This window comes from Exophiala aquamarina, assembly GCF_000709125.1.
Source record: "Exophiala aquamarina CBS 119918 chromosome Unknown aczIA-supercont1.48, whole genome shotgun sequence".
NCBI classification, from domain to species: Eukaryota; Fungi; Ascomycota; class Eurotiomycetes; order Chaetothyriales; family Herpotrichiellaceae; genus Exophiala; species Exophiala aquamarina.
Window position 1 is genome coordinate 20,119 of NW_013550540.1, and position 12,210 is coordinate 32,328.

At 53.0% G+C, this 12,210-nt stretch overlaps 4 protein-coding genes across 4 annotated transcripts; 2 read left to right on the top strand and 2 right to left on the bottom strand.

Moving 5' to 3' along the window:
• Positions 1 to 1,138: 1,138 nt before the first annotated feature.
• Positions 1,139 to 2,656, bottom strand: A1O9_13048 (uncharacterized protein; the record flags this gene model as incomplete). The annotated part of the gene is made up of 3 exons (XM_013398035.1): positions 1,139 to 2,245; positions 2,365 to 2,531; positions 2,620 to 2,656. 3 exons carry the CDS (start codon positions 2,654 to 2,656, stop codon positions 1,139 to 1,141), a joined length of 1,311 nt encoding a protein of 436 aa, XP_013253489.1.
• Positions 2,657 to 5,044: 2,388 nt separating this feature from the next.
• On the top strand, positions 5,045 to 5,696 carry A1O9_13049 (insulysin; the record flags this gene model as incomplete). Its single annotated transcript, XM_013398036.1, has 2 exons — positions 5,045 to 5,414; positions 5,581 to 5,696. The coding sequence occupies 2 exons, from the start codon at positions 5,045 to 5,047 to the stop codon at positions 5,694 to 5,696; spliced, it is 486 nt and encodes a 161-aa protein (XP_013253490.1).
• A 329-nt stretch (positions 5,697 to 6,025) lies between these two features.
• A1O9_13050 (insulysin) lies at positions 6,026 to 6,427 on the top strand (the record flags this gene model as incomplete). The annotated part of the gene is made up of 1 exon (XM_013398037.1): positions 6,026 to 6,427. The coding sequence occupies one exon, from the start codon at positions 6,026 to 6,028 to the stop codon at positions 6,425 to 6,427; it is 402 nt and encodes a 133-aa protein (XP_013253491.1).
• A 5,217-nt stretch (positions 6,428 to 11,644) lies between these two features.
• On the bottom strand, positions 11,645 to 11,995 carry A1O9_13051 (uncharacterized protein; the record flags this gene model as incomplete). The annotated part of the gene is made up of 1 exon (XM_013398038.1): positions 11,645 to 11,995. One exon carries the CDS (start codon positions 11,993 to 11,995, stop codon positions 11,645 to 11,647), a length of 351 nt encoding a protein of 116 aa, XP_013253492.1.
• Between the last annotated feature and the right edge of the window lie 215 nt (positions 11,996 to 12,210).

Genomic DNA, 12,210 nt, shown 5'->3' on the forward strand with positions numbered 1-12,210 from the left:
ACGTGCGTGGTGCACCACTGCACTATTCGGGCGATCGTTGATTGATAACCACCGCGGTTCAAGATGGCGGTGCTACGACAAAACCCCTTCCTGTTCTCGCCTCCATCGACCACTAATGGAGCGTGTGAACTCGTATTCCGTGCTTTCAGCGTCAGGAACCCGTGGATGATGATGATGGTGATGAGAATGTGCCTTGGACTGCCATTCCTCTGCACCCCAGGTTTGTAGGCGGCTGGAGCGCCCGTCCTACGCGGAAAGGACGTTCTCGATGGGGATGGATGGAGGGTGATGGCCCTAGGAGACCATGAGCCAACGCAGTGACGGGACAAAGGTTGCCGGAACGGTCTATTGCTGGTGCCGTGGAAATTACACATCTCAAACCGGAGAGAGGGTAGGGTCGGATGTTGGGTCTCCCGGTGAAGAGGCAGCACAGGTGGGCGTGGAAGGGACACCAAAAAACACACCCAGAGGATTTACGTCTCTAAAAGTTGCTCTCTAAGTTACAGTACCGAATCTGGGAGTATGTGGGATCTAATTAATTGAATGGACCACGTATGGTACCGGTGGGGACCATTTCGTCGGTCTTGAACGGACGGGACAGGCAGAAAAGATGTCATTTACAGGAAAGAGACCGTCGAGGAGGAATACACCACCGTCACGGCAGACCGATGAAGACCGATGAAGACCGTCTCGGGTGTTCACCGAAGGACATTCTGTGAGGGGGGGTAATATTAGCCACAACAACGCCTAAACTCAAAGGTTCACGATGTCTCTGAAAAGGGAATCCTCAACGGGGACTTCACCCGCGAGCGAAGCCCCACGAGCGAACCAAAGTGTGGAGACCCTAATGTTCCGACCGGTCCATGGGAATAAAAGGGGAACAGAGTAGTCCGCTGTCTGCCATATAATCTTCCTAAATACCGGGTAATTCAAACCTGCCACACCGACACCGCTTGACTTTTTGACGGTTCACCTGGAGCCTCACCCTAAAGCGAGGCCGACCGACACCGCGGTAGTATTATCATCATGGTACGCGGGAAATGCAAGATACTCCTCCAGCTCAAGCCGCGTTAGGTGGTAATGCTCCCCCTCACGAGGGCAGAAGGACAGAATGCGTACAGTATCAGCCGTATCAACCTCAACGCTTATAAGGATTATATCTTCTATGGCCTCCGCCGAGGCCCCTCATTTTTTGGTCGGGATTCTTGGGACCGTTTGGTGCGTTCGCCGGAGCCGCGTTCGCCGGAGCCGCGCTTGCCTGAGCGAATGCAGCTGGCCGTTTGGGTGGTTGAAGTGTGTTGTTGCGCACTGGTCCTACAGATCCATGACCACCGTCTAGTTGGGGGACGTCATCATACATACCCTCCCATGACCGGGTGTTCTGATTTTGGAATCCAGGGCTCCAGGATCTGCCAGGAAAGCTGCGTTGTCGAAGAGTGTGTTGCTCCAGGGCTGATAGGCGGTCCTGGCTACTTCCCTGTCCTGTGAATCCTCGTCCACGTCCCATAGCATCGACGCTGTTCACTCCACTATGTTGTTGTTGCCACTGCGTTGCCTGCTGCCTCATCTGTGGATTCATCCCTTGCGTGTGACCCATGCCGCTCGTCCCATCCTGGGCGGTGGGGCTGTTTCCTCCTTGCATTTTCCACATCTGCAGCATCTGCAACTTCTTCATCCTTTGCAGTGTTATTTGACCCATACCTATATTGCTCATGTTGCCCATGTTGCCCATGTTACCGATGTTACTTCCTCTGTTCTCTGCCGTCTGCCGTTGCATTATATGGAAATAGTGTTGCATTAGCTGCCAATAATGAGCTCCCATTTGAGGAGTCAGACACTGAGCCTGGCTCTGATTGCCCTGGGTGACCTGGTGGTTCTTATCATCGCCGAATCGGCCATCCCGATCAAACTTTCCTCTTTCTCGCGCAACCCGAGAGGAGCCGTCGTCTTCGTCCATCTTGTCTGCGGCCTGTGCCGGCCTAACCTCGATTTCCTTGCCCAGGATCACCAACGGCCGGTATCCTAGACATTTCTCCATGGCGGCGTCACTGCCGAACGTCACAAAGCCAAATCCACGGGGTCGACCGGTGTTTTTGTCCATCATGAGGGTCGCATCGACGACTCGGCCAAACTGGGCGAAGAATATTTCAAAATCTCTCTGGGATGCTTCCTGACTAACACCACCAACGAAGATTTTCGCTGTCTTCTGCAGTTCAGCTTGGGGGATCGCGCGTTTGGGATCGATCTGAGAGCCCTGTTGTAAGCCTTTGGGATTGCGCCTCGGAAGGAACGGTCGCAAAAGGGTAGCGATTTCCCTTTCCGCCTGAAAGGCGGGGCGGGCGGGGTTTCAGATAGGGGCCTTACCACTGTGCCATCGACGACATGGCGTTGGGTCATCATCACTCTGTTGACGGCCTTGGGGTCCTTGAAGGTGAGGAATCCGAATCCACGGGATCTCCAAGTAGCCCTATCCCTCATGATTATGCAGTCCCGAACCTCGCCGAATCGCGAGAAGTAGTTTTGGAGAGACTCTGTTGGATTTTGTTTAGTATCTCTGATGTGTGGTGTCGAGGAATGACTCTTGTCAACGTCACGGGGAAGGGGAGGAGCTAGCCGTACGGTTCGTGGTTTCCCAACTCAAGCCACCGATAAACATCTTTCTGTAGAGAGATTCTGTTAGCCACAAGGTCACGGAAGGGTAATATAGATAACGACAGGGTGAAGGAGCGCATCGATGGCAATAAATGAACGCGTAGAAAGCGAAGAGGCGCATAAAGCTTCAGACGGGATCTCTATCGCCGGCTTCGCCGTGGACATCCTTCCAAGAACGGAACCGCGGAGAGAAAGGCCCGCCTTTCCGACCGAGCCAAAATTGGGTGGGCAGCAACGTCGCTGATGTCAACTTTATACGGACACGACCCTCCCTCCATCCGTGGTGTGGGTTGATTGCAGGGAGCTCGAACGGAGCGAGTACATCGCAAAGGTGATACATAAGAGCGATATCGGGGTGCTACGGTCGTTGTCACAAATAAGATAACGGACACATAGTCCATCCTGACGACTTCCGTTTAAAAACGCACCCTGGTCATCCAGTGTCTGGGACACGTCGTCAGGTTTGCCGTTCTCTCTGAGATTAGAACAGATACTGAAAGACATCTATCTCCGGTCTGATCTCGCGATTGATTATGCTGTTCTGAACGGTAAAATGACGTGGTGCGTGGCTGCAAGAGTTCCTCCGACGATTCAGCCACGGCCGGGTGACATTTCCCTTTCCAATCTGGTCATTGAGCCGACTGGTGGCCGTGCTGAATGGCGAGTGGCTTGGAGCTAGGCTCAACGTTGGATACCGCTTCACTTGCTCGACCCTGACCGGTCGGCCCGACCTCATGCCACCTTGGGGTCTGATCTGAGCCGGGCAGGAGATTTGCACCAGCGGATGACCATCACCCGGCAAAGTCCAGCCCTACATGGTGTCGGTGCCAAAACTCGGGCGCTCGGAGTTAGATGGCTGAATAACCATCTCTTCAATTCCACCATTAGCAACGTACTTGTTACAAAGCGTTGTGGACCGCGAGGCCCAAACTCAGAGCAGAGATGACCCTTGCTTGGCTGGACAGCCTCTTTCCGAGCGTCGCTTTGGAACAGAGAAGCTCATCCGGCTTGGTGGATGGCATGGCGGACTTCTCCCCTTTGATCTATCCCATGCACAGTTCTGATGATCCGACGAACGGGTCGCCGTGGAAGAAATATTTGCTGAGTACAGTTCGACTGAAGGACCAAGGATACGGAGCAACGCCGGTTGTACTTACCGTTCCTCTCTCAGATGGGCAATAGATGGCTTGGTCTGCGCCCATCCCTGATGCCGTTCCGGCCCTGACCTCACATGTTGTGTTCCATTCACATTATCGCCTTGGCCGATCTCTTCCACGTCGAAGGAGGAGGGATCACAGATCATGCCTGGTTCTTCACCATAACCGGGCTCGTCCTTGACTCTATTGGTCGAAGCATCGTAGCTGAGAATGATCAGCAAAAAGGGACTGTGGAAAGGGGTGTAACAGGCGTCGCTGAAGTTTAGGAAGAGGATCGAGGGGATGAACGGGACGTACAGATCCGCGAAGAGATCATCTTCAACACCGTCTAATTCTGTCATCTTTTCGGAACGAATGGTGCGGCTAGAGGGACTGAGCGTCGAGGTCGGGAGATGGTCGTCTCACCGAGAGAATACTGTAAAAGGGGAGAGCAGGGGATGGATAAGATAACCTGAGAAGGGGCGTTGGACGGATAGAACCTAGAAACAACAAGGTCAAAAAGAGACCGTTGGGATCGTCAAACAGCAACAAGAGGGAGCACGAGAAGGTGAACACGAAGGAAGACAAGGCCGTCCGGGCACCATTGACGTAGTCCACATGGGATTCGCGGTGGTCACGTGGACGCCCACATCTCGCCGTCAAGACATGAGCTTGCAGCCGATTTCATGGCCATCGTATTCCCCCCGACCGGCCATTGACATGCCATAGGATCCTGTCGATAACGAGTACAGTTTCTATCTCTCTTTAAACGCACGGACTGCGGCCACACAAACAACTTATTTCTTCGAAATGCGCCGCTTCCCACGACTCCAATGACCAGCCCGTCAATGGGACCGCAGTCAACAGCGTACCAACCGGAAACCCGAGAGGGCCCCTATATGGTACCCTAGATCGTCTTGCACAGTTTTTTGTGAAGCCGCTGTTCTTGGAGGGTGCTCTAGACCGTGAGTTGAAGGCCGTTGACTCGGAATACAAGAAAATTTACAAATGTCTGGCGCGTTTGTCACAGCTCGCCAGCCACCTAATTGGCCACGAAGGGCCTGGCAGTGTGCTTGCATACCTCAAGGAGAGGGGCCTTGCCCAGACTCTTTTTGCAGAATATTAGCCTATTTGTCCGGGATCCGCATTTTTTACACTCGACATCAGCTTAACGCCCAAGGGGCTAGAGAATTACCATGAAGTCACCAAGATCGTCTTCAAATATACCGGCATGACGAGGGTGAACCCCCCAAGAGATGAAGACCATGGCTGAGGTGGACTTCAGGTTCCGGCAGCAGTCTCCTGTCAGTCAATTCACAAGTGACACAAGCAGTGTCATGCCAAAGAGGTTACCCCGCAACTGGCTACTCAGCACAAGCAAGTTCAGGAAATTTGATGCCACAGCCATCATCCAGGCCCTGCAATATTTCCGAGAGGACAACCTCACGTTGATGCTGGTGTCGCAGGATTACCCTGGTACTTGGAATCTGAAGGAGAAATGGTACGGAACCGAGTACACAATTGACCGAATCCCCACCGATGTCCTCTCCGACATCCGCAAAGCCCTCAATTCCCAGGATCCAAGAGCCTGCGGAAAACCCCCGATTACTGCGAAACGACGATTTGGTGCGACTTTGGTGGAAAAGGGATGACATATTCTGGGTGCCCAAAGCAAACCTCAGGATCCAGCTCCGAAGCCAGGTCACATATGCAAATCCATCGAATTGTGTCAAGGCAAGTCTTTACGTCAACCTCGTCAAAGACGCTCTTTCAAGTTACTCCTATGATGCAGAGGTGTCAGGGCTTTTGTTCAGCATATCGGCAAATATGCTCGGTGTGGACATCAGTGTACATGGATACAACGACAAGATGGCTGTCCTCTTGGAGAAGATTCTCATCACCATGTGAGACATCGAAATCCAAGCCGACAGATTTGATGTGATCAAAGAACGCATGGCGAGAAATTCTAACAACTGGGCTTTCCAGCAACCATAACTATCAGGTTGGCGACTACACGGGGTGGTTATTGAACGAGCGTTTCTTGGATGACCGATTCATATGCCATTGAACTCCCTCATGTTGATGTCGAAGATCGAAGACGTCAGAGCCTTTGCACCGCAATTGTTGGACCAAGCACACCTCGAAATTCTCGCCCACGGTAATCCGTACAAGGAAAATGCGAAGCCACGTTGAAACCACGGGCCCTAACCCCGTCACAGTGGCAGCTTCGGAGAAATATGATCATCCCTCCCGGAAGCAATTTTGTGTACAAGCACACGCTGGGTGATCCAGCTAATATCAATCATGCCATTGAGTATTATCTACATGTTGGCCACGGCATGGATTTTGCCACTCCCGATCAAAAGCTCCAGTTGTTCGCTCAGATGACAGATGAACCGGCTTTTGATCAACTGAGAGCGAAGGAACAACTCGGTTATGTGGTTTGGAGCGGTGTGAGGCCGGCAGCTGTCACGATGGGCCTCAGCGTACTTATCCAGAGTGAAAGAGATCCGGAATACCTTGAGACGCGAATCAATTCGTTCCTCCTCAAGGTCAATACCGCTCTGGAGTCGATGTCAAACAAGGATTTCGAAGGCCACAAACGAAGTTTGATCAACGCACGCCTGGAGAAGCTTTAAGAATCTTGATCTTGAGACCGATCGACGGTGAGCTTACATCAGCGATGAATACCTCAACTTCTACCAAGTTGATCGTGATGTGACCGAATTACGGAAGGGAAACAAGACGACATCAAGGAATTCTACACCCGATACATCGATCCGCGGTCGCTCACAAGAGCCAAGCTCTCGATTCATCTCAAGGCCCAAGCTTCGTCCCCGCCACTTGAGTTGTCTGTGGAAGAGATTCTTGAGCCAATGAAGGAGGCGGCTCCTCAAGCTCCAGTGGCTCGGGAAATTAAGCCCCCGGTTCCTGAATCGAACGGCCAGGAAGTGGCAGCTCAAATCCCAGCACCTGTGATTATCCAAGACGCACATCAGTGAAGGGCAGACTTGCAGGTCAGCCAAGGCCCTGTGGCTGGTGGCAGACATTCAAGATTTCGAAGACCTTACGAGACACTCTGTATCGAAACTCGGGTACTGTAGCCACCGCGCGGAGCCTTTTATCCCCTCTATCTTTCGTTTCTGCCACAAGCCTGTCATCACTGATAACCGCACGAAGCAATCTCATTGGAGAGTAGCACCGAAAAAGGAGGATGAGTTGCAGTAAACGCTGTAGGATCGAGGACCCAGTACAGCACAAAGTCTCGACAGAGAATGAACGGACAAGCACCCACCCAACATCGTTCGGGTACTACCAACCCACCCTGTTCACGCCTTGAGGTCCTTTCAGTCAAGTGAGCTGCGAACGATAGATAATACCGTCCTGGCCATGGATTGCGCATCAAAATATCCCATGTCTTCGACCGAGCCCGCGAGGTTATTCCCGAACGGCGGATCGCGAATTCGCGCGTGGACAGATGCCTGCTCATTTTCCCAAAGGGGGCTAGTCAGTGTGCGCGTGTCGTGTCCGTAAACCCGAATATTTTTGGGGAATCTTCCTCAAAGCCGAACCATAATGAAGGGGGGTGATGCTGACTTCAACCTGGGGCGTAGCGCTGTCTACACCGAGCTCCAACTCGTTCTTGCCATGTCGAGGACGTGCTTCTTGCTCCGACCTCGTCACACCGAATACCAGGTTATATTTTAAGGGGTCAGAGTATCAGTGAAGGGAGAGCCCCATTTTCCGGAGGCAAACGGCTCCATGTGCGCTTAAGTTACTTTTAGCTCTTCGGTTCCTTTGAAGACGTGGAGGAGAAAGCGATGTGTGGATTTCGGGGTGCATTCACAGTCCCGATCCGGAGGAGCAGACATAGAGCCAATGAATAAATGAAAAATGAATATCCATACGCAAGGGGAAGGAACACAGTGGGCCCGGGCGAGGCTCGTGAGGATGGACATCACATCCTGATCGAGTCACGTGGTGGGCAGTTAATGACGAATTCGCTGTACCCCCGTACAAGCGAGGCAGTTTGGCGTACATAGCACGCGGCTTGTGGTGGTGATCTCCTCGTCACTGATGACCCCCGCCTAGGGTGTGAGACATTTTATTTGTTCGGATCTGACCCTTAAATTCCTAGTTCACGAAGTGAGTTACCCAACAGCGGCTGGACTCGTTTTGGTGGCGTCTCTGATCCCCTTTATGAGCACGCTTCAGCGCGACCAATTCAATGGAGACGATGGCCCTTTCTAGGAGCCCCTCAAAGCGTGGACGACATTGACTTTGACGGGGAAAGTTGCTTCCACGTGGCCCAAAGCGCCACCACGTGGAACGGAACCACCGGTATTTGATTTGCTAGTTGGTCTCGCCTGTCGAATCTCGTTGGGCGGGTGGCGTTAAAGGAGGAGACTTATAATGAGGCAAGTGTCTCATCAAACGCCCGTTTAATGTGACGACCGGGTTCCCGGACCAGAGATTGGCGGTCGGTGCGGGCGCTTGGACCGGCGTTTCCCTTTTGCTGAGGCAGCAATTCTGCTCTAAATTACTCGCTATGGCAGTGACGCTTCCTATCTGGGCTAAAAGTTGATTGTATGTGGCCCGTAGTGACGGTAGAGGTTGCAACCAACAGTGGAGAGGTCATGATTTGTTGACGTGGAGGGCGTTTGCTCGGCCGACCATGCCCCGCTCGAGCATCAGGGGGCGTCGACCTTCGCCACCGCATTCGAATAAGAGGGGCAACAAGTAATTTAGACGTCATGGGTATCGTAATCAAGGCTAGATTATCCGTATTTGCCGTCGCCTTGAAGAACGACTCTGGGATTCATCAACAAGTCATACATTCTCCCCAGGTCTTCCGCAGGGCGTTGTCAAGCCGACGACATAAGTAGCCCGTATACCTCCTCGCATCTACCGCCCTGCACCTTGATCTCGGTCTATCGGGCACCTGCTAGATCATGTGCTCATCCCCAAAATGACTACCCACTTGGATGGGGATCGCTTGCCAGAGACGTCCCCTCCTTCGACCGCTTTGAACTAGGTAGTGCCGGTCGCGTATCTATTTAGAACAGCCCCAAATAGCCATATCGACTCTTTCAGTGGCCAGCCCCTCCTCTTTGTAGAGCTTTCGACGACAGGTCACAGAGGGAGTTAGGGCTCACGGCTAACCGTTATCTTGGGAGGATTGGGCTCGCCTGACTTCCTCGTTCGGACACTGGCCCGCCCACCACAGAGGCGTTTTAAAGGTCTAAAATTGGCGACTTCGCGGTGTCTTGCCGCCATGCGGGGTCAACAGAGTTTCAGATCTTGGCAGCCAATATGGCAAAGATTGGATCGGCGCGCACTGAGGGGCCGATGGCACGGGGCCGAGGCGAAACGAGTTCCATGCGCCCACCATCCTATAATAAACCTGCGCCCGCCGCCCACCGTGGATAACGTGCGATAGACAGCCGCTCCGAGTTTATGTGTACAGATGCGAATGACCCTTCGTAGAAGAACTAGGGTAAACTCACGCTTCGTGGAACAAGTCGCAAAACCTCCCCCCTGGTGCAAAGGAGGAGGCGCTGATCATCCTAGGAAAAGGGTGTCAATTCAGACCACTTTTGCATACCGGTATCAAGATTCACCGACATACAACAACAATGAAGGGGCCACCGTTGCACACTGTTACTCCCCAGCGCGTTCACTATCCTACCCGGACGGTGGATGGCTCTGGGGTTGTGCGGCCGCGCCGAAAGCCTGGACGTGGTGGAAAGCCACGTCAGGAGAGCAAGATGATCCCGTGCGAGGGCCCAGGACAGAAGCCCTTGTCTCACAATCATGTCAATGCAGTGCTGAGAGCGCGTCAGCTTTCATCTCCGACGCCCAAGCTAGGGGGGCCAGGGATCATGCAGGATTGTGAACGCTCGCGCTGCACTCTGAGGACGATGCGGGTGAAATTGATCGATTGGCTAGCGGAGACGATATATGAGAGAGTTCCCGCTCTCGTGCAGCATTGTGAATGCTCGCCGGGGCCTACGGAAATTATCGATTGCACGGCGGAGACGACATGTGAGGGAATTTCTGATCTCGTGCATGACCTCATGCATGACGCCGTGCAGGATCCAGTGACCGAGCAGAAGCTGCCACAGGGAGAAATCTGGGCTCGTGTGACGATTCGCGCGACGATTTGCGCGGAGGATCGTCTCCGTCATCTACCGGCAAATACCAACACCATCCGTTGACGAAGGTCGTCGTTTCTGTTGGCATCTCTACGCCGGAGGCGACCCGTGTTCCAAACGGACGGTTTCCGAGGCATTTAGCAAAGCCCGCTGTCATCACCAGCGGGGAGGAAGGCGCCACTTGACCATCGCACATGACGATCGGTCCGCGTGCTGTGGCTGTGGACGCTGCCAGTTCACTCCTTCGCCTCATCAAACTTGGCCCCTCAGCCTAGCCGAGACAAAAAATTCCGCGGAGGGTTTGGGATTCGTCGAGGGGTCGCCTTGGAGACGGAGCCGCTTCCATTGTCACTGGTACCCTACGATTGGAGTCGCGAGGGCGTGCGACGGGGAAATGCCGTGGAACTCAACTATATGCTCCCTGCCGGTTTTTGGCACTTCCGATCTTCCGCCAAAGATGTCCGAGCTACATGAAGGTTAGCGAATGGACCGACAAGCTCTCCAGACCGATGTCTCCCGGAGGGTTGGACTGACCCCATGAGCATGGCAGAGTATTGGTTCTTGCGGCCGCCCACCCGATCCAGAATAGGCTTCTTTATCGACCGACGATGGAAGTCAAAGGATATTTTCATTCTCCACCATGTTCGGCGTTGTTCAGAAGATCTGCCCCGACCCGGAAGGGCGGCATATCGGCTGGTTCGACGCGAGGTATGGTTTGCTGCGGTTGCCGCCTCACTCGACTAGACTACGTCGGTATGTGGAGGCAAGAATTCGAATAGCCTGACTGAGTCTTCCGGATGGGCGACATGCCCAAGCTCTTCATCATGTCGAAGGCGATTCCCTGGTAGACTGTCCAGGGGACAAAATTAACATTTGCGATGTGACCACGGGACCCGTCATGATTATATCCTCCTTCCAGGAGGATCAACTGCCGTTCTGCTGAGACGCGCGACCACGTCTATATAGGGGCAACCGTGTACTCTCAAAGGCCCCGCACTCTCTTGCTTTGCTCTTCCAGCACGAGGAAGATCTTTGAGAAGCTCGCTCTTCGAAAAGGATCTTCACACAATCATTCACAATTACCAGGTACCGCCACATCCTATGGAGAGCGAGCCCCTCTCACCCCTTCTGCAACCTGCCTCCGCAGGAGACCGAATAGAATTCCACAGTCAGGGTGGGTCTTCTAATCAAGGGGAAGTATCATTTTTAAAAGAGAAAGACTAGGATCCACAAAAGTCATACAGTGACAATTCGAACCACCTTCGCTACTTCATCGAGTGAAACTTGACGTTGAACGGTAAATCGGTATCGAGGCAGTCCCAACCTAATGTGGTAGTGATTCGAAATTTCCCTCCCAACCGACAAAGTGCGCCATAAAAATACTGCGGTGGTAGTGTCCGTCACTCAGCGTTCGGAACCTCCCCTCAACCACCAGTTCGACGAGAGCAAGGTCGATTGGGATCATAGAGCAACAACAATTGCTCAGCTGGGTCCAGCACACCAAAAATTTTCCTAGAGGATGTTGGTGAAGATTTCATTCAACTACGTAGAAAACAATCCCCAATCGGCCAGTCGGTCCGCGAGAAAGGACGACATCGGCAAGCAGTTGTACAGCCTTGACTTGACTTGTTTCATTTACCCTGACCTCATGCATACTCACCACCAACTTACCTTCTTCCCTTCACTGTTTCGCATCTGTCCTCAATTCACTCGTACCTTCCTCCGTTCACGCAAACGCATTGCTAATCCTGTTTCGCATTTGTGGCCTATATTGATCACTCCCGGCGGGAGCATCTTGTCGGTCGGCACCTGTTTCTGTGGTGACTGTGTCATCAACACCGCCAGTTCGACATCCTTTGCTTCCCACCGGATGCGGTCCACCACAGTCGATACAACGCGGAGCCGTATTTGGTAGGCAGTTCTGTTGTTGATGTTGGCCGGCACAGTGCCCACATCGTGCCCGTTCTCGACATGACCAAGCCAAATGGCCATATCTTTGGCATCGATGGCATCGTTTCTTCTTGATCTGATATGGTTCCACGCTTCCAACATACTGTCGACCAAAGATCATCCCATTGTCAACAATCCAGTCCGCCGCCGATTGGGTGTCAAGCCACACGCCTAAAGATGCTGATTGGCCGAGTGATTTGTCCTTGCCACGCAATATCTTGAACTCGGTAGCCTTTCTCAGCCAGCTCATTCTCTTCCATGATTCTGTCGATGGCTTCTTTCTTATGTTCTGGAAGAGGGAACGCAGCAGTTGGGGC